This window comes from Tamandua tetradactyla, chromosome 2, assembly GCF_023851605.1.
Source record: "Tamandua tetradactyla isolate mTamTet1 chromosome 2, mTamTet1.pri, whole genome shotgun sequence".
Lineage (NCBI taxonomy): Eukaryota > Metazoa > Chordata > Mammalia > Pilosa > Myrmecophagidae > Tamandua > Tamandua tetradactyla.
In genome coordinates this window covers 50897183-50919062 of record NC_135328.1, presented here as the reverse complement: position 1 = coordinate 50919062, position 21880 = coordinate 50897183, and the positions used below count along the sequence as shown (strand labels likewise).

Genomic DNA, 21880 nt, shown 5'->3' with positions numbered 1-21880 from the left:
AGACCAGCTGGTGGAGGGCAGAAGGAAACGGAGCAGTGTTGGAGGCCAAGTGAAGACGGTGTTTCAAGCAGGAGTGATCAGCAGAGCCCACGACCGGCTGAATCAGGTAAGGGCTAAGGAAGGCCACCAGATTCTGCCAGAGGGCCCTGGTGACCTTGCCCCAATCTAATACACATCATAAAGAGGAAGTGCCTCCAAGAAGCCAAGCCGGGGTAAATGCTGAGGCTTCTGATGGGAAAAAATGGACTCATCTTTTAACATGTAAATGTCCCCAAACCAGCCAAACCCAAATCAGAAAAATCATGGCTCTCCCATCAGCTTTGAAACTTTATTAGAAGGCTATTTTAAATGACAACTTCCAATTCTTTCTTAATTTGCTTTTTGACAAAGTCCAGTTATAACTATATATATTTATATATAACAATAATTTTGCATTGATCTTTGCATCCTATTTAAAATTTCCTCATTAGGCCATTCTGGTGGAAAGGAAGTGCAACTGCAAAGGTGCTAGTTGACCAGCATTACTGAGCAGGGGCAGCGGGAGGGAGCCCACTTCACAAGTGGGGATGGGAAGCTGGCTGCCCTCTCCTCTATACCCCCAACCATCCACCACAAATCCAGCGAGAAGGAACTCATTGCCTTCTGATTCAGAAAGGGTGAAAAAAAAAGAAATTCTCCCTCCCAATCCAGGAAATGATTTAGACTTCTATCTTCGAGGTTTTTTGAGATCTCTCCCAATCCTCCTACCCCAGAGCAGGGCTCCATACCCTCCGCTTCTGAGGCTTCCTGGGCTCATCCCTTCCTGAACGTACAGGAAGCAACAGGAAGCTCCAGAGAAGTGCAAGCCCAGCCCTGGCCTGCCCAAGGATACGCCCCCTCCCCCATAATCAGGGTTCCTCCCTGCTGCTTGCTCTTCTTTTCCAACTTCATCTCTGAGAGGAATTTCTTTGGACAGACAGACATACACTTGGGTAATAGGAAGGGCTTCTTTCCTTTCCTCCCACCACGTGCTGTTAAGAAGGTACAATCACCATGAACATAAATATGAATAAAAAATGAACTTGAAAATGACAGACTATTAATTAAACAAATCTATAAAAATAGTTAGGGTGTACTCTGTTCAAATAAATAGGAAATAAATAGGCTCCAAGCAGTGTGATACATTACGTCAGTGGAATGTGAGGCTGGTCCCTCTCTGTCCCAGTTGGGATTGGGCATAAATCCCCAGGGACATCAGAAATAGACTTAAACACAGGCAGCAAACCTATCTACTTACTCCCTTCACCTCCTCTCTGGAAGCAAAGAGCTTGCACATTTGTCCAACCTGCCTTTCTGAACAAAACCCTTTTCCCAACAATAATAATTAAGGCCTTTGACACCTTTTCCTTCTCTTACCAGGGGATACAGACATATCCTTCCCCTAAACAAACTCTCCTCCACTGCCCTCATGCCACAGAGCGGGAGAGTGAGTTTGATTCTGAGCTGGCGCGGTTCGGACAGTGTGTGGGGCCAGCTCAGAGTGCAATGAGACCCCAGGCAGGGTGCAGAGGTCCTCTGGGTTCAAGACCCAGCACCACCTCCAGGAAGCCATGCGCCATGAGGCTGGGCAGCCCCCAACCCCCCCAGCATGCACACACACATCCAGACGCCCACCTGTTGATGAACTCAAGCCAATAAAGGGGCTCAGGTGAGGGTGAGCACAGAAGCTAGCCTGCTCCCTCTGCCCTGCATGACTAGGTCAGCATCGAGGCTGTAGGTCAAGGATGTAAGGTTTGTCAAGTCAAGTAAAATCACCTCTTACTATGGATCTAGAGGAGACAAAAAAGGAGGAGGGTGGGGAGTGGGCTGCTAGTCCTCCTCCTACCATAACAAAACAGCAGAGAGGAAAGACGCCGAGTGGGCATGGGGAAAACGCTCAGCAAGCCATAGGGCAGAGGGCCTCGTGGCTGATGGCCTGGCTGCTAGGGCGAGATGGAAGAACTAAGCCAGCTTCCAAGCTCTGCTATTTGGCAGGCACTGCAGGAATTGTCCCTGTCCCTACATGCATGAGCCTGAATCCTGCTGACCCCCGGACCCTGAGGAATATCCACAGATCTTCCCTGGAATCGACATGAGGATCAGCTAGTGTCAGCAGGAGAAACCCAGTGGGCATGCCAGCTCTTCCCCCGCTCCCCTTGAACATCCCAGGGTCTTCACAGCTTGGCTTAAGTCAGCTTAGTGTTGGCACATTCACAGAATGAGATGGCGACATATCCTGGGGCTGCAGGCCCAGGATCAGTGAGTCCACCGGGTGGGGCCGCACATCCTCCCGTCACCGCGACTGCACTCCCAGGGTGATCTTCAGGTTCTCATACACCACATAGCTGATGCTCACTGCTGGGATGACCTTCATGAAGTTGGGGGCCAGCCCCCGGTACAGGCCAAAGGCCCCCTCGGTCCGCAGGATGTGCTTGAAGAGGCTGCTCATGGTCACCTGTGGAGCGCCCTCGATGGAAGCTGCAATGAGAGGTCACGACTCATGAGAGGTGTTACATCAGCACCACCCTTATCTCAACTTGCCCGCTAAGGACACTGGATGCTGGGCTGGCCTGGTCCTGGTCCTGGTCCTGGTCTTACCTTGCGCCTGCATCCGGGTCCTGACCAGAGCCAGTGGATAACTGGCCAGCTGTCCACAGGTGCTGGACATGGTACCACAGGCCAGGAGTACAAACACGCCAGGGTCGGCGCTGTTCACTGCATAACGCTGCAGCCAGGCATTCTTGAGTGTCTGGAAGGGGAAAGGGGGTTGGATGAGCCAAAGAGCAGAGAGGAAAATGCCAAATGGGCATGGGGAAAATGCTCAGCAAGCCATAAGGCAGAGGGCCTGTGGCTAATGGTCTGGCTGGTAGGGTGAGATGGAAGAACTAAACCGGCTTAGTTCCCTGTGAGCCCCAGGGAAGAGATTATGAGATGGTGAGATGGAGGGGTCAGTTACTGGATCCAGGAGGCTGCTGTAACCTTATTTATTTGGATTGGGCTATGCCTATTGCTTGCTGAGCTCCTGGCCTGCTTGCCCTTTGTTTCTGCTGTTCCCAGGAATTCCTGGATAGGACAGGGAGAAGGGATTCCCTTCCAAAAAGCTTAATTTCTGTGGTCTTGAGTCTTCTCCGGGGCTTAAGGATCACTGAGCATCCAAAGGCCAACATGCTCTAGAGGTCTGCATGCTGAGCCACTGGGGGGTGGAAGACCTGAGACAGAGCTCACAGGAGTTAGGGTGGAGGCTGCAAGGGACAGGTTGAGTGACAGGAGCCCTGTCCAGACCCTCCTGCCAGACCATGGCAATAAACAGATGAGTCTGTAAGGAGACTCGGTCTTCAGTCTGAGTTTCTTGTTCTAACCATCTATAGGACTGATGGGACTACATCAGTGGGGCTTGGGTAGGAGAGGGCTTCTGAGTCTCTTGTGCACTGTTCAAAGGGCCTGAGTCTGGACCCCCACCTCGTAAACGGCCAGGTCTATCCCGGCGTAGGGGATGATTCCCAGCATGTTAGGGACGTAGCCTTTGTAGAAGGCAGCCATCCCCTCTCTGGCCAGAATCTTCCTGGCACAGTCCAGCATGCCAGAGTACTGGCCTGTCTTCCGCAGGGCCATCCGGGTCTTCAAAACCTGCAGAACCGACAGCGGAGAAACAAAGCATGAGCACAGCCCTCTCCTCATTCCCGTCTTCACATGCACTGTCCTGCCCCAGGACAAAGGTGGCCCCTCACCTCCATTGGGTAGATGCTGCTCTGGGCAATGGCTCCTGCCAGGGACCCAGCCACAAGCCTCTCATGAATCCTTAGTGTCTCCTGGTCACTTCCAACAAGACGCTTGATCTAGAACAGGGAGTCAAAAACCAACTGATGAGTCCAGAGACCAGAACACCTGCTCCTGCCCCCACTCTTCCTCAATGAGCCAGCCAGTTTTAGCTGAGACCTAGTGTCCCTGGCACAGTTCACACTACGCAGAAGTGAAAGGCACTAACCCAAAGTGGAACTGGGCCCTAAGCCACGGACAGAACTGGCCTTCCTCCCCACCCTGCTGTCCCTTGGGTACGGTGACTTGTCCAGGCTCCTGGGAATCAGCAGGGTAGGGACCTCAGTCCAGGGGATGCTCAGTAAACAGCCACCGATGGGTGATTCTCCCATCAAAGAATCTGGGGAGTCCAGGTCTCACCTGCTCATACGCCATGAATTTGATGGCTGACTCGGGGGCAATTTTGAGGACGTTGATGCCATTGCCCCGCCAGAGTGATTTGGCCCCTCCCTCTCGAATCATCTGGGTGAATCCGCCAACGATGCACATGTTGTTACTGCGGGAGGCATGGACCTAGGAGGGGAAGGACAGTGCAGTCAGAAACAATGCAGCTGGGCCCCCAGGCCTGCCACATCCTGGACAAGAGCCTCTTCTTACTGACTGAAAGATCAGGTCAGCAGGAAGACTCATCCCTCTTGGGATTCTAAAGACTAACTCGGCACCACGAGAATGATACAGAACTGACTTCGGTTCAACTAGCTTTTACCACACATCTCCTGCGTGTCAGCACTGGGCCAAGCACTTCCAAAAGGACTACTTTGTAAAATAAAAAAAAATTTGAGCTTTGTATTATGGACAATTTTCAAACATATACAAAAGGGAAGAGCCTCCATGAACCCATCACTCACAGTCAACCACAATCAAACTACGGCCAACCCATATCCCCTGCTGTCCCCACCCCTGCCAGTTTACTTTAAAGTAATTCCAGACGTTGCATCATTTCACTCATTGCTTTTGATCTCTACAACATTCCTGGGAGTTATGTTTTAAAAACCCAACTGATTATGGAATTTGTCCAAGCCCCTTCATTTCATAGAGGAGTGGAAACCCTGAGAGGTAAAATGACGTGCCCAAGGTCACCCAGTTGGTAAGTGAGAGAGCTGGGTGGGGAACCCAGGGCGGATGCAGGTTGGTCACATTTACCAGCAACAGGCTTCCAACCAAAGGAGGCCCAGTAAGGCAAAGGGGAAAGGGCAAGTTGACTTTTTTCCTAATCAGGGTCCCTAGCACACCTAGTGCCAGGAGGCAAACGGGAGACAAACGCGTGACTGGCCACTGTTCAGACAGATACCAAAGTCCAACAGAACATCCCTCATGTGGATCAGTTTCACAATCCTGTCCCTGACATTATTCTAGCTTATCTCTGTTCTGTGGATGTGGAGTCAAGCGCCCAGCCAAAGTAATGGTGCTGCTTCCACCTGGCATCTGAGGGTCAGGTGAGGATCTGCTCACTGCTTCATCCCCCTCCAGTGAAGTACCCAATGCAAGATGTGCTTAACGAAATAGGTTTCTGCCACATCCCAGTTCTCATTGAATTCACCTGTTCAGGTCCCTATAACCTGATGCATTAAGTGCCTTGGATAAAATTAGTTCAGCTATATGCAAAAGGTCATTTAGCATGGATTTAAAGTTACCCTTGTCGAGCAATAACTCCAATCTAATTTACTGGGTAGAAAGTATGGGCCCAAGGCAGGGCTTCAGCCAAGGAAGGGGAGCAACCAAGCCTGAAGTGACAGCCAGGTAGGCCAGCCTGTGTCCCTGCGTACCTGCATGAGCACCTTCAGTCTGTCCAGGGGAGCTGTGCAGGTTCTGGATACAGCCCCTGCCCCACCTCCTGCCACGAGGTGCCTCCACCACATCCCCGTCTGCCTCTCCTCCACAGTGAATTCATCAGGGACTGTCAGATTTTCACCCACGTCAAAGATCTGTGAGGAAGACCAACAGAGATAAAGCAACACTTATCCAGGAGCAGATGCCTGACATACTCAAGGAGCTGCCACAGGCTGACTACATCCATATCTTCCACTCCTTAGAATGGCCTCCCTCCCGAGGGGCCAAACAGATGGTGAGAATGCCAAGGATTCTGGCATTCTCAGGGTGGGAAGCTGATCAAACCCCCTCTCCTTCACGAGGAGAAGGTGGCAAAGCCCTTATTCCCATGTGGCCTTGGAGAGGCTCAGGTATAGAGTCTGAGGACATTATGGCTGAAAGAGACCAGGAGATAAATCTTTAGTTATGAAACCTTTCTGACAGTCCTTTCAAATATCACGAGGGAGCTCCTGCAAGAACAGCTTACAAAGGCACTTTGCCTGAAATTACCAGGCCGGCCTAACCAAAAGGATCAAGTTGATGGGGGAGAACCCTCTGAAATTCGATGCGTAACCAGATCACGCTGGCAGAACATTGTGCAAGTCCTAAACAAACATGACCGGGCTGAGACCTGCACAGCATCCTCTCTTCCGGGCGGTATCCTAGCTAGTCGGGCAGAGCCAACTCTGTTCTGGCCCCAGGGCTAATGTCCAGAGACATGGGCCAGCCTATTCCTAAAGAATTTCACTTCATTTCACCCAAAAAAGACAATGGATGTTCCCTGAGGGCCAGACTCTGGCCTGCGCACTGAGGGACACCCGTGTGGAGGAGCGTGTGGCCTCCCTTCCCAGGGCTGACAGAAACACAGCTGTCTGCATGTCAAGGTGGGGCTTGGCAAGGGCCAGCAGGGAGGAGCAATGCAAGCATCAAGGGGGCTCCTGGGCAGGAAGGTCTACGTGGCCACCACCAGCGGAGTGTAGGTCTATATTTCTGAACACGGAACAACAGCTCTAACATGAGGTGAAAATGCAGTAGTTGTGTGACCGTGGAGACTTGTCTTTTGTCATTATAGATGAGTGACACAATCAATGGGACAGCGGGGGAAACAGCTCTACATGCTTGTTCACTATAGAAGAGCTTCCTTTCCCCCGTCCCTGACCCCTTAGGAGGAAAAAGAGAACAAGAAGGATTAGGGGGTACGGGCATTTGGAATGGACCCTGAGGAGCAGGGAGCATGTGGGGTCGGGACAGCACGGCCAACAGTCGGGCAGTGCACACTGGCTCCTCTGGCAGGGGAGCTGAAGGTCCTACAGTTGGAGAAGAGGCCAGTTGTCACACATGCCCCAAGCCCCTGGGACGGGGACTGATGCTAGTGGGAAGAGACCTGATGAAATTGTGCTCAGGTACCAGCAGTGCAGGCCTCACCGTGGAATGCTTCCAGTACAGGATGATTTCAGGGATGTTCTCCACAGGATGCAGAAGGTGATAGTCTCTCCACTCGTTCCAGTCGATGGTCATCGTGCCGTTCTTATCCATGCTACAAGGAAAATGCACAGTTGCCCACGTGCAAACATGCTGCGGTGCCCTCGGTCAACACATCCCATCTGTCAGCTGCACTTCCCACTTCCAGGCCGGCCAAAGGCCGGGGCCACGGCCATAGAGAGGACCACAAAAGGTGCCATTGCCAAGGAAGCAGTGCTCTTCCTGTCCCCATGAGACAAGGCAACGTGGCTCCACACCCCAGTTTACACAAAAAAGCTGAGCTAACAGCCCACAAGAACCCTATCTGATCAGGCACAGAAGTCAAGGAGAGGGGCAGTCACCAGGGTGACACAGATACTTACTAGGTGACAGGGCCCCAGAAATGGCCCGTCCGTATTCTGACAGACAGACAAAGGAGGATGCAGAGGAGAGAGGAAAAACAACACAGATAAGTGCTCTGAGTAGACGTTAGTAAAGCAAGCACACACCCAAAGACATCGGGACACGGCACAGCACAAGGAAACACCCCCTTCACAGCCTCCCTAGGGAGTGGGGACAAGAGATTTCTGGTCCTAAGGACCAGCCAATACTTGGGACCCAGGATTTTGGAAAGGTGCTGCTGAGAGAGAAAGCGCCTCCTATGATTTCTTGGAACAGCAACAGCTATAACATTCCAAAGGCTCAGAGCTGACCAGTGAGGTAATTTTCAGGACAGCACATTTGACCACAGTATTAAGATAAAGGCCTCAGGGAAGGAATTTACCATGAACTGAGTGCTGCAAACTAAGCTCCTTCCCTCCTCCAGGACCAGAGAAGGACACTCCTTGCTCAACTTTCACCTACTTGAAATCCCCTAACTAGTCTTTTCTCTTCATGGGTCACTGGTGAACAGGAATAAGTCCAAGTGATTTGTAATTCTTCAAGTGAGAGCTGACCTGTGGCCCGGGGGAGCTGTTTGCCTCTGGGAGGGATAATTTACTCCTCCTTTCAAACCAAAGTCAAAGTTTAGAGAAACAAGGTCAACACAATGACTGGAACCATAGAGTTAGTCCAAGAACTTTTCTTTCATCATACTTTTGTTAACCTGAATATAGAAGCAGGCTAAATGCTCACCTCTTAAGAATTTTTTCTGCCTGCTGCTCAGATATCTTGACTCCCAGGTCCCGGAGGGACTGCATGATCTCCTGAGCATCGATTCGCCCTGCAACAACAAAGGCAATGAGCCAGGAGCCAGTCACGTCGAAAAGCCCAAGATGGGGTCAGCCAGCACCTCTGGAAGGCAATGCTTACCATCATTCTTTTTGTCCAAACTCTTAAACACCAGTCTCAGTTTCTTCTCATGATCCTGGAGATAATGGACAAACTCTTCAAAGTCCAGCTGCCCATCAAGGTCCTTATCTCCAGCTTGTACAATTTTCTATAAAACAAAAGTACGGTTTCATCCTTTGGCTCGTGCACCAGCCTTTCCTTGTTCCTCCTAGGTCCCTGTCCCAAGGAAATGACTGTACTAATCCATGAAAAGAGGTGGCCCTGAGAATACAAGACACTTCTCCTGCTCTATTCCCAAAGCCACCATATCAATTTACCCACTTCCCAGAGACACCATGTAAACCTTCAAGTTCTGGCCAGAACCCAAGCAAGGGCCCACCTTTTTCCCTCACAAGCAGAGAAAAAAAGAGCCCTGGAAGGAGGAACCCTTCAGATGGAGGCCAACAGTGGAGGACTTGGCGCCTTTTCATTACAAGTGTTCTGAAGACCAACTTGTACAGCCAGGGTCAGCTGCTTAGCTTCCCTGCAGAGCTGTCCCTGGCAACAGGCCTCAACCCCAGATGCTCCCTGTCTAAATGTGGGACTGGTCTTGGAACTCCAGATTCTATCACAAACTCTGCACCTTGCTCTTTTTATCCCTAGAAGTGGCACTGGCCCAAGAAAAACTTAGTGACCAGAGTGAAGCGTTGGGGCAGAGCAGGACCCTGCCAATGCCAGCTTGGCAGAAACATTGCCAGACAGAATTTGAGGCTGGAGAAGGGGTGTGGGTTGAGGGGAACTATTCTGGAGCATGTGCTTGATGGCACTGCCAGTCCCTATTTTAGGAGAAGCCAGATGACATAACCAACATTGGCTTTCTCAGTCAGGCACTTAAAACCAGTACAACTCTAATTAACAATAGTTTAGTGTCCCTAAAAGACTGCTCCTTGGCATGGGATTCCAAAATTCTGCATTTGCCCTTAGGATATTAGCTTTGTTTGGCAGCTGCAATTGGTTTTGGATGCTCAGCAACTGGAATTTCTGCACAAAATAGTCAACATTTACCAAGCACTTACTATATGCCTCAAGTCCTGCTAAATGCTTTACTTTTAAGAACACAGGAATTCACCTCCAATGTCTCTAAGACGGAGATACTATCATTTTCCCCACTTTAGAGAACAGAAGCTCAGAGAAATTAAGGAATTTATCCAAGATCACACAGCTAATGAAGTTGCAGGTGGGATTCAAGCTGGGCCTGTTGGACTCCAGAAATGCCTTTCTAGAGACTCCATGGCCGTTCTAAAGATTAGTCTCAAGAATGTGGGGGACACTAGTGAGTTACTCCAACCCAGCTACACCCTGAATCATGCCAAAACTAGAACCGAGAGTCTCCTAAGGAAAATGGATATAGTATTTCTGTGGTCCCTGATTCTCTCCGAGATAAAAACATTGACTATCCACAAGCCAATATGGGTGTAAAAGTCTTTTGAGCTAGTTGGGGTTTGACAAGCTATGGACCATTGGGCTCATGGTCTCAAATGATTAAAACCATGACTTTCTCTCAGGCAACACTCCGAAACCCTTGATGGCTCTTTGTGACCGCTCAGACCCAAGATGTGCTGAGAGGTAGGAGGCTTGTACAGATAATGCTGGTACCTGACATGATCAAAAGAATAATGCATGCAGCACAGCTGGAATACCGGTCAGAAGCTGGCACCTATTGAATCTTTATCATGTGGAGTTACATTAACTTCCTGAAGACATTTATGCTCTCAGCCAAGAGTGATACAAATCATCACTTGGGATTTATTATAGGAGCAGGAACAGAGAAGGCAAAAATTACCCGGAATGCTCTTTGATATCTGGGCTGCTCTGCCACAAAGCAGGGGGTTGGGTGCTCTGTAAAAGAGATAACCCAAGGAGGTGCTCATTGCTGCTGATTTCAAGGTTCTCAAACTCCTTTGCTTCTGTCTCAGAACAACCGGACCTTTCTTTCTTTTGCTTTCCTAGGACATACAGATTACCATTCACTGCCCACTGTCCGACCTCCATGGCCATCATGAACCCCGAGGAAAGCACCAGAATCTGAGTACCAAGGTAGGAGAGGGGCTCTGTTAGGACACAGGTGACACCCACAGACTCTGCACAGCTGCTTTCCCGTCTTTAAAACGATAAGGCTCCAAAGGGCTATCGGAGACCCAGGTTCTTAGCATGCAAAGGCCTCCTCATCCCTGGGTGTCCTTTTGTTATCCAGTACACGGCCCCTGCCAGCTTGCTCTAGCCCTCGCAGGGCAGGGTCATCTCTACTCTGTAGCAAAGGTGCCAGGCTCCCAGACCTCAAAAGAGGAGCCTCTCTGACTTTCCCCTCACATGCTTGCCTGGCCTCTGCCCCACACGCTCAGAGAAACAACCGCGTAGTAGCTGGGCCACCCACCCACATCCCCTTCTAACCCTCGTAATTCTCAGGTCACCCCCTCCAGCAAGGAAATTCCTAGTCAGGATTGTATCTCCCACAAGTGCCTGCCCGACAATTTCAGCCTTCCTTGTTGGTCACATGAAAGCCAGTTATTCCTGTGACGTAAAGCTTTTGCCGGCCATAACCACATGACAACCAGGGGAAAACCCCCACATACCAGATATTCTTTTCTCTTGGCCGTGATCATGCATCCACGCACTTTACAAACACTGATTAAATGCCTACTACCTTTTACCTCGCGACACGGTTGCCCATACAGACCTGCTTCCACTGGCGATAGGTGGAAATCTCCTGGGAGGGGATAAAGACACTGAGTTTGAAGATAGACTTCAGCTCGGCAGGAAGTCCCTTGGACTCGAAGTACTGGAACTCAGTCTGGGCCTCCCGGATGAGTGGCATATACAGGCACAGGCAGAGCATGCTGACAGGGAGGCTGGGTGCTCAGCTGCCACGGGGGAGAAAGTTCTGGCAGCGTGAAGAATGGAAAATGCTGCCTGTCCACTGAAATTTGCACAAGATATGGTGGGGCTCAGCTGTCATTGGCTGCTTAAGCCCTGCCCTTTTACTTAATTGAAGAAAAATCCACCCACTGTAAGTCCTCCCCTACAGCCAATGAGAACAGACCTACATCACTGACTAGCAGGGAAGTTCAGATTGCTCAAGCAGAGATGTGTAAAGATCAGGACTCGCGTCACTTGCTTCCCGGCAGTTAACTCTTCAGAGAGCGTGGCAGAGCATTCTGCCTTGCCTTGAGTTCATATCCAAACAAACCTTCACACTCTTGCTGCCAACTCCTCCAAATGAACAAACAGTCTACAGTATTTTTTTACACAAAGTCCCCAAACCATGTCACAGAATACGATGGTTTTCTTCCCCTGGTAAATCATTCCCAAAAGAGGAAAAAATGTGGATGTGAGAGAATCAATGCCACTGAAAACGGGTCCAGTTCGGCTATGAGGGTAGAAGACAGAGGCAGTGGCTAAGAGCCAGATCCACAGCCATCCTTGAGTAGACCCCACCGTGGGATTGTACATCTTTTAGGGGGTGTTGCCCCTGAGTTGTCTCGGCACAGTTCTGGCTGGCTCCAATCCCGAGAACCCAGCTCTCCACAGCTTGCAAGTACCCAGCGCCCTGGAAATCTTTCCCAGGCTACTCTATAATCCAAGCAACTCAAAACCAGCATTCCTCTGAAGGGTTCACCTAGGGATCTCAGAAGCACAAAAGGGCTCACATGATAGGGGTGGGAAGAGGATGGTCACTGGACTAAAAGGCTTTGTGCTGAGGGACTCCCCAGAAACATTAAACTGGAGTCAGCCAGAGCCTCAGAGAGACCCACAGATTTAGTCCCTGATCACTCAAAGCACTTGAAAATTCAGTACAGTCACGGCTTTTTGACCTAGAACTGTGCTGTTCAATAAGAAAGCTTTTACAATTTAAATTCAAATGAAATTGTAAATCCAGTTCTCTGTTGTATTGGCCAATTACACAGGCTCAAGAACTGTAGTCCCTGAACACTTCCATCCTCACAGACAGTTCTATCTGACAACACTGCTCTAGAACATCTCTTGAATGAAGATGAAAAAAACCTCAAGTCCTCTAATGTTGAGTGTTTGAATGAAAATTTAAGATTTTATCTTACTTGAGGATGATGTGATCCAGCCCAGATGGCATCCTCAACCTCATCCCCTGCCCATGGCCCCTGCCACAGAGCACTTGCTGGGGAGGAAGAGCTCACATCAAGAAGATGAGAAAGGAATCGGCCCCACCCTCACTCTTTCTACAGCATACCACTTCCTAATACAGACCAAATCTTCTCATCACCATGTGGATAAAAACCAATGGCTATAATTTGGAGATCAAATTTAAAGGAATTTCTTAACTCACTAAAAAGCTTTGTGTTAAGAGCTCAGGAGATTTTAGAGTAAGATGCTAGTGCTTATGTATACCATTATGAAACAGAGATTCTAACAAATTACACGACAGCTGGCCTCTTCTAAAAGAGATTTGATGGGTCTATAAAAACAGGCCTGGGACTCTACTGAGGCCTGACCCAAGGTGGTCCACAAAAGCAGTGCTGGTTATCCAGGCCAATTCCCACTCAGCCTCTCCTTAAGTCCTTGACTCTCAGCTGATTCTTAAACTGACCAATCCATAATGTGGCATTCTGGGATATTTTTATACACATCTTATCTCTACTACTGAGTACTTGAAGGTAGAGGATTATTTCAAACCTTTATACACCCTTGCCTGAAACTAGCCCCATGCCTTAATCATTTAAGAAGCTGTTGAGCAGCTTATGAACAAGTAAATTGGGCACAGCCAGCCTCTAAATCCCCACAAAACAAACTCATGGCCACACTTCATGAAGACTTTACGATTTTTTTCCTGAGAGTGCAAACACAGTCGCTGGGACATTTCATCCAACTAAACAAGATGATTTTTTGTATTACTATTTTAAAGGAGGCTCACATTTATAAATAGCTGAATTTTTAAGTGAGGCTTTCCTTCCTTACGTTACTGTGTATGTTTTCAAAACCAGAATAAATTGTACAGATCTGCTGAAGCATCTTGTTTTAGTGATGGCTGCAGTCATTCCAATATAAATAGCAAAAATTTCAAATTAATAAATAAGGTGTTTAACTGAAGTTTTTTTTCCCAATAAAGTGTATTTTTCAAATAATTTTAGTAAATGTAACTGTACCATTCAGTTTTATGATGTACTTACAAAACAAATCTCAGGAGATCATTTGGAAATGCCAATTTAAAGTGAAATCTATATTCTATATTGTAAGGAAAAATTATCAAAGCATTTTCAAATAAAAGCAATTTCTAGAAAAAATAGAATGGAATCTCTTGACTATAACAAAGCTCATTTACTCCACACAGACCCAAGTGTATCATGTGGTCAGGAAATGTTCTCTGAAATATTCAGCAGGTGCCTATCAAGATACTATTTTACAATGCAGACATTTATTCTATTCCAACACTAGTTTTTAAAAAAGGGTTCTAACTTATTTTTACTTTGCTACTGTGAGTTGCACAGAATGTCTCCATTGGACAAACTTAAATTGTCCTTTGCTTATTTATTTAAACCAACCATCTAACTGATTTTCACAGGTAATTCAGAACTCCATTTTCAAACAGAAACTTGGAATTCTTTCAAAGTGAGACAATCTCGAGGCACCTGGTGTCCAAGGCAAACGCTAGTCCTGGAATTGCAGACTGTGGAGCCCAGAGGCGCTTTGGGGGTCATTCTCTTAACCTCTGAGAGAGCAAACAGACCCAGGGAGATGACCTGATCTGCCCAGAGTCCGTTGCTGGCAGAGCTGAGCCTTGCAAGGGTTCTTGTACAACATCCACTTAAAATAGCACCAAAGATCTCAAACTAGAGGGTAACATATAAATGGGAAAGATCAAACACAGCAAGTTTGTCCTTAGCTAAACAAACAAACAAAAAGTATCTGCTTTTCTACTTCAGAATGCATATATAATAAATACCAGGAAGAATCCCCAAGACTCATATTCTACTTCTGCCATTTCACACCAGCTCCGCAGCTCCCATACACTGCATAAAGCAGTCTCTTCCCCTCCTGCCAACTGTGGTTCTTCTCTGCTCTCTTTACTTATTCTAATTTTGCCAGCCCAGTTCTACTTTTGTTTCCTCTCCTCTGATGTCCATTTCTATAATAATAAGTATTCGGAAACAATGACTGCAACTCTAGATTCCACAGAACTCAGTGGGATCAGATTCATTTAATATGTAAAGAAGCCACTCCTCTCAAGAGCAGCTTCTCACCTTCAGATATGCTAATGGCTCCATAGCTTTCCTTGTTTTACCGCTGTATTGCGTGCCAAAAACACAGGTGCTTCCTGTAAAGTGGGAGTATCGAGAGTGTAAGAATAGGGCAGGCCTAGTGCCTTTGGGCGTTTAGCATAGGTCATAAAGTATTTCCCCCCTCCTCTGCAATGACTCACACCAAGCTAGAAATATATGTGAAGGAGCCTTGCCAGCATCAGGCTGTTTGAGCCCCACCCACCCTTAAGGCTCTCAAACCTCATTCGCTGCTGTGGCCGCAGTGTCATTTGATGATCAGGTTGCCATGACAGCCCAGTGTAGCCGGTTTCCAGTGAAACCTGCCTACACTTGGCAATTAGACACACAATGAGCAAAATCTCTGAGCTTCTGAGAAGACAGCCCCTCAGGATTTGAAAGCTTGAGTGCCGCTGAGGGCACCTCCCACTCCAGAGTAATGGCTTCCTTCTCCAACTGCAGATTAACTGTAAAACAAAGATAAAGGGAAAAACTGGAACAGTTCCTAGAAAAAAAGCTCGCAGGAACCTGACTCACGAGAAGACATATTTAAACGGGGGAAGTGAGAGCAAAACATAGTAGTGTTTCTGGGAAACTGAGAAGCCTGAGAACCTCAAAAAACTCTTCTATTAGGTTTCCATAACATTTTGAAGACCTCTTCCAGAGAAAGAGGGAGAAGCCTGGCCCCATCAGCCAGTGACTCCAAACCCAGAACACCTTTAGTGTACTGGAAAAGGACACGTACTGTATAAGTGCCCCTACTATTCCAAGTCTTGATTCATCTGCTTTTAAAGAGTCTTCACTGCCCCAGATGTGTTTTCTTTCTTGCTTCCAACCCGTCTTCCTGTTTGGGTGGTTAAACACCCAAGTTGAAACCAGCAGAGCTCCCCCCACACTCTGTCAGTTCATTTATCTCCTTCTTGGGGACAGAGCTAGTGAGAGTTGTGGGCTCAGGTTCAGCCCCTACAGCTCCAGCTTCTTGATTCTGCAGGCCAGGACCTGCAGAATTCAGAACAGAAAGTCCTAATGCGAGGCAACCCCTGTGGGGAGAGCTGGAGAGCTGGCAAGAGGCGCTGGCATGAGTCTAAGAAATGGAACAGTTAATTATTAAAGTCAAAATTGATGACTTCATAAAGCAGCCAGCCAATCGAGGCCATAAGGCAAGCAAGTCTGTAGATAAAGATTTCTCATAAAAGACAGCACTACTATCTTGTCTAAAACAAAGCTTGAAAGTGATAACCTCTAGTAGCACATTAAGAATGCACATCTCAGGCAGAATGCGGACTCAGTAAGACTTCCGAAAACCAGAAAGAGCCCATCACATGTTAAGGATCTTCCTCAATGCCCAAATGACTGCAAAAGTTGTTGCATCAAAAGTCCCTTCCTATTAATAACAGAAAAAAAAGGACATTTATTTCTTAAATGTAGCAATTCAACACTATTTTTTTTCCTTTTATCAACTATATGCCAGACACAGGGCAGACTCTCCCTCTCTTCTCTGATTGATTGGAGAAATCTCCAAGGGAGAAAAGGTTCAAAATAACCAAAGCCCAGAAGGTGAACAAGGTCACTCCTACTGCAGGCAGGAGAAATCTCAACCAAACAGCAATTTCATTTCTAATCCTGAGAACTCAGTAACATTAAAAACCCTTTCTTAAGGGAAAGCAAGGTGGTTTAGGGCAAAGTTCCAGGCAGATTTGGGGTTAAATCTCAGATCTAACCCTCCTTAATTATTGAATCCTGGGCAAATTACTGAACCTCTCTGCACTCAGTTTCCTCATCTATGAAATGGGGGAACAATCACTTACCTTGGCACTTATGAGGACTGGATAAGATAATGCATGCGCAGGGCTTGGGATGGAGGGAAGGCCCTGGCACTTAGCAGAGGCTGCGACCTGCAGTCGCTGCGGTCGGTCATTCTGAGAGGGGCCCCACTGCTTCTAGGACCCAACTCCTCCCCTTCACCCTTTTCCCCCAAAATATCAAAGGTAAGGCAAGTAATTGGCAGGCCCAAAGTAAGAGGAATTTGACCTTCAGAGTGCACAGACAGAGGCTTTTTCTCCCCAGCTCCAGGAAACTGGATTCAACTTTCAAGGTACACTCTATTGTCATTTTGGCTTGATCCTCCCTGCCTGGTTCAGATAAACTAATACACTTTGTCCTGTACTTTAAATGGCTTTCTGGGGCCAAACTGACAAATCCAAGACAAATCTCCTATTGAATTTAACCTTTCTTCCCTCAATTGCTACCTGGGGCTGTTGCAATAGCACAAATGCTTCTACAGTGACCATAGAAAGATTTTTAACTGAGGGAAGATTTGGGCTTCTTCATTGTCTAAGACTTCTCCCTACCCCCAATAAATCAACAAAATTGATATATTTAAAAGTCCTGCCTTTCTCCCCGCACCCCAGTTTCTCCCAGGAAAACGATTCCAGACCAGTCCCCAAATTCGGAAGTTGTCTTGAGATTGTCATTACCTTAGGAAATTGCTCTGCAGGTCCAACCACCAGCAAAATAGTGGGTCTCTTTTCTGGAGCCTCAGGCCTTCCATCCTGTTTGCCCAAAAAGCTTGACACCTGGTCTCCCCGAGCAGGAGCTTGGGTGCCTCTGACTTCATCATCTTTCCCCTCTCTGGAGCCTTGGCACCCAGCCCTAGGGAAAAAACTAGACAGAAAATGCCACAGCATCTGCAACATCACAGATCCCTCCAAACGCTGCCGATGGCGACTGTGTGCTTTGAAGGAAGACGAGACCACAATACCAAGGGTCTCTGGTCACACACACAGATGCGTGGAAGACTAGCCTGGGGTATTCTAAGTCTGGAAACTCGGCATGCAGTGGCTGTTTCCTGATTTTTCAAATCTGCTAGTACTGTTGTCGTGCCTGGCCTGAGAAGTAGCTTACTCTATGAGAGCCTCGCCAGGCTGTTGGCAGTAAGGAGAGAGCAGCTGGACCGTCTTCAATAAAAACTCACTTCTGCAGGTAGCCACTGATCAAATGTTTGGCTTTAAAAAAAAGGAGGGGGGGGGTGTCGTGAAAAAAAAAGCAATAGCAAACTGACCTCTCCGAGGGCAGAAGCAACTTTCAAGCTCCCAATTATTCAGCTGACCTCATTCAACTGATGATCATCACACAAGCCGAGGACCCAAGTATCCTGGCTGCATTCTCACTGCAGCAAGGCCTGGCCAATCACCTCTGCCGACACTGCCGTGTTCGTTATTCCAACCACAGCATCCCTCCAATCACGGGCGCACGCAGCCCGACGATTTCCTGCACGCAGCCCAGCAGTTCTGCAGGGAGGTGCAGACCGCACCCTCCAGATGAGGTTCTAACCTCACCGAAGCCACCCCACACATGGTTCACAGCTGGGGCCCAACATCCCACTCTCCATCTGATTTGTTTCTGGGATGACATTTAAATTGACCATCAAGTTCAACAAGATCAAGAGTCCTTAGCAACACTTCCTAAGACATCTAGGAGCATTTTGCCTTGTTCCATTATCCAGTTTTCTTCAACCATACTTAATATATAATGCACGCCATATCATAGCTACTTCTTTTCCTGTATCTCCCTCTAGACAGTGAGTTTCTTGAGGGAAGGAGCCACATCCAGTCCTTTCTATCCATAGTACCTAGCACTGATTGAGTCTGTAGGCTTAGTGGGGTAAATGATCACGAATAGAAAGGAATGAATCTTTGGTCATTTGTTTCTTAACTCACTAGCAGACAAATGCAAAGACCAACTGCTAGGAAAACACACATCCACAAAGGTGACCCTTTGGTATGGTGTTCATAATTATTATTTAAAAACACAAGCATCAAAAAAGTTTAATAAACTGTTGGGGAGGGTACAGGGAAACAGACTCTAATACATTGTTGCCAGAGTGTAAATCACTGTAACCTCTCTGAAGAGTAATTTACCAATAGTTACCAACATTAAAAAGCACAGCTCTTGGAAATAGCAACTCCATTTTTAGGAATTTATCCAATAGATTAGTTGCACATGTGGGAAATCACACAAGCATAATATAAGGATATTCTTGGCAGTCTTGTTTATAATAGCACATGTTTGGAAAGAACTGAAAGTCCTTTAAAAGGGGAATGGGTAAATAAATTGTGGTAAACCCACTCAACAGAACCCTATGCAGCTGTTAAAAAGAATAAGGCAGCTGTCTGCATACAGTTGTGGAACAACCTAAAAATAGCTTGTGACATGAAAGGTGGGGATGGAATGCTGCCTTATTCTAAGTTTGTATAGGTTAAAACTCTCTCTGGAAGGATACACCAAAACTGAAGAGAGTGTTGGCTGCAGGGAAGGCACCTGGGAAAGGGGTGATCTGAGGGAAGACAGGCAGCAAGAAGGTTTATATTCACAGGATATTCTCTTATAACTTGGGAAACTGAACCATGTGCATGTATGATCCAGGAATGTATGTGAAGGAGGCTGTATCAGTTGCCGTCTCACTGGATAAACAGAATACCCTTATTTAGAAGTAGTATTATGTGTCAAGTAAATGTATAGTCTTTGGTGCCTGATCCAGGTTCAAATCCTGACCACTTATTAACTGTGTGATCTTGTTTAAGTTACTTGGCTCTCTGTACTTCAATATTTTATACAAAATGAGGACAGTAACAGAACCTACTTCTTAGAGTTCTTTGAGAACTAAATTAGATGGTAATATATAAAGCTTTTAGATTAGTACATGGAACACTTAATAACTACTAGCTATTTTGTTATGATTATATAGAAAATGATTGTTAATGCAACTAGGTAGTTTTATTACTAAAGAAGAATAAGGGGGCAGGCCACAGTGGCTTAGCAGGCAGAATTCTTGCCTGCCATGCCGGAGATCTGGGTTTGATTCCCCGTGCCTGCCCATGTGAAAAAAAAAAAAAAAAAGAAGTCCAAGGCTACACCTGAAATAAGTAATCTAATGAAAATGAATACTATGTGTGTGTGTGTGTATGTATATGTTTACTATTTTATTTTAATTATTTAAATTTATATCCAGAAAACATACATCCCCCCTTTACCCCTTCCCTCATTCTCTGGTAACCTCCAATTTACTTTCTGTCTCTGCAAATTTATTATTTCTAGATGTCTCTGATAAACTACATCATCATTCAATATTGTTCTTATGTGTCTTGCTTATTTCACTGAATACAATGTTTTCAAGGTTCTTCCTTATTACGGCATGTTTCAGAACTTCATTCTTTCTTATGGCTAAATAATATTCCACTATGTTTATGTACATTTTGTTTATCCATTTATTTGTTGATGGATGCTTATGTGATTTCCATCTTTTCGTTATTGTGAATAATGCTGGTATAAATACCAGTGAATAAGCATCTGTTTGAAACCCTGTTTTCATTTTCTTTGGGTTTATATCTAGAAGTAAAATTGCTGGGTCATATGGTAATTCTATATTTAACTTTTTGAGGAACTGCCATATCGTTTTCCACAGCATTTTACATTATTATTAATTATTTTAAAAATTGATAATAAGTGTTGGGGAAGAAGTGGAGAAATTCAAACTTTAGTGTATTTTTGGTGGAAATGTAAATGAATCCTATTTTTAGGTACAGAAAAGTCTGGTGAAATGGAGAAGGATATTGATGTTTGGGCTTCATCTACAGACATAAGAGAAATACCTTACTTAGTAAGAGTTTTAATTTAATGGACTTCTCCACACCACAGAACTGAGTTATAAATTCAGGGGCTTCTGACCAAGTTAGAGTAAGGATTTACTCTCCTGCCTATAACAACATAAATCGAGACAAATCATGTGAAACAACAGTTTTCAAAACGAGGGACACCAGGCAACAAAGGACAGTGATTCCTGAGACCTGGAAACAAATACGGTGAGTGCTATGGTGGTCCCCCCAGCTTACTGTGTGGAGAGTTTCTGGGCCACAGTGCAGAGAGGGGGAACCTAGGCAGTGCCTAGTGGTCTCTCTACATTGAAGAAATGGAACTGGAAGGACAGGGCAGTTACAGTTTGCAGGGCAAAGTACCAGAGAAGACAGAGTGGCACAAGGAGAGAGTTCCAGTGATCTCCTAAAGGTTCCTGTTGGAGACTGACTCATGTCCCTGACAAAAGGCATGGTCCTGTGAGTATGACTCGTCTGTAAACAGGGCCGTAGAAGATGTTATTAGCTAAAGTGTGCCTGAACTGAATGAGGAAAAGCCTTCACCCAGTATGGCTGAAGTCCTTACAAGGAAAGGACACAGAAAGAGAAGCTGTGGGAAGCAACTAGAAACTGAAGTCAGCAAAACCTGGAAGAGAAAGGAGAAGATGCTGCCACGTACATTGCTATGTGATGGAAAAGCAAAGGACCAAAGATCATGAACAGCTAACCCAGAATGCCAGTCTTCTGGGAAAAAGCATCATACTGCTGATGCCTTGATTTGGGACTTATCCTAACCTCAAAACCATGAGCCTATAAGTTCCCATTGCTTAAGCCAACCCATTGTATGGTATTTGCTTTAGTAGCTGAGAAACCAAAACAGTCCCCTAGAGTCACAGCACATGCAAGTGAGGAAATTACCTGAGGCTGGGAAAAGAACCACCAAAAAGGATCAGAGGACTGAGAACAGTTTTTATCTTCACCAGCTAGAGTGGAAAAATCTCATAATACAGAGAAGAACTCAAGAGTTTTGCCCCAGTAGCGGGATAAAACTAGCCCTAGTTTTATCTTGTCCCACCTAACACAGCCTAAAAGAAAGCCCTAAAAGTTAGGTTTCCAAATAAACTAAATGCCTTTCAAATAAAACTCAAGAATATTTGTAGGAATGCAAAAATATCCAGCACCCAAGAGGGTAAAATCCAATAAAAAATTAACAGACATGCCAAGAAGCAGGAAAAAACATGACCCACAATGAGGAAAGAAATCAAGCAATTGTAACTGACAGAGATGACACATGTTCCAGATGTAGTATCATTGCTTGAGCAAATCAACACATAACTTGGTACCTGGTATGCAGCTGCTTACCTGGCCAGACAACTGAGCATAATCACTTGGCCAAGTTGACATCAGAACCCAACCACCACAACACATATGATAGATTTAGTACATAAAGACATTAAAAGTCATTTTAACTGTATTCTCTATGTTCAAGAAGCTACAGGAAAGATCAAGCATGTTAAATAGAGACACTGAAGATATAAAAAAAGACCCAAATCAAACTTCTAGATGAAAATGACAATGAGATAAAAAAAA

At 46.4% G+C, this 21880-nt stretch overlaps 1 protein-coding gene across 4 annotated transcripts in view; it reads right to left on the bottom strand.

Moving 5' to 3' along the window:
- Positions 1-314: 314 nt before the first annotated feature.
- Positions 315-21880, bottom strand: part of SLC25A25 (solute carrier family 25 member 25) — a 34738-nt gene continuing 13172 nt past the window's right edge. The window contains exons 1-10 of one of the 4 annotated variants that reach the window (XM_077145955.1): positions 17138-19537; positions 8416-8542; positions 8239-8326; positions 7069-7180; positions 5601-5759; positions 4195-4347; positions 3747-3854; positions 3478-3645; positions 2617-2767; positions 315-2496 (exon numbers count right to left, since the gene is read on the bottom strand). In XM_077145955.1, coding sequence (XP_077002070.1) covers positions 2312-2496; positions 2617-2767; positions 3478-3645; positions 3747-3854; positions 4195-4347; positions 5601-5759; positions 7069-7180; positions 8239-8326; positions 8416-8542; positions 17138-17356 — 1470 coding nt within the window. In that variant the 5' untranslated portion in view covers positions 17357-19537 and the 3' untranslated portion in view covers positions 315-2311. Of the gene's footprint in view, positions 2497-2616; positions 2768-3477; positions 3646-3746; positions 3855-4194; positions 4348-5600; positions 5760-7068; positions 7181-8238; positions 8327-8415; positions 8543-11110; positions 13511-14903; positions 17080-17137; positions 19538-21880 lie in introns of those variants that run through there. The other 3 variants (XM_077145960.1, XM_077145958.1, XM_077145949.1) reach the window with 3 other exon arrangements.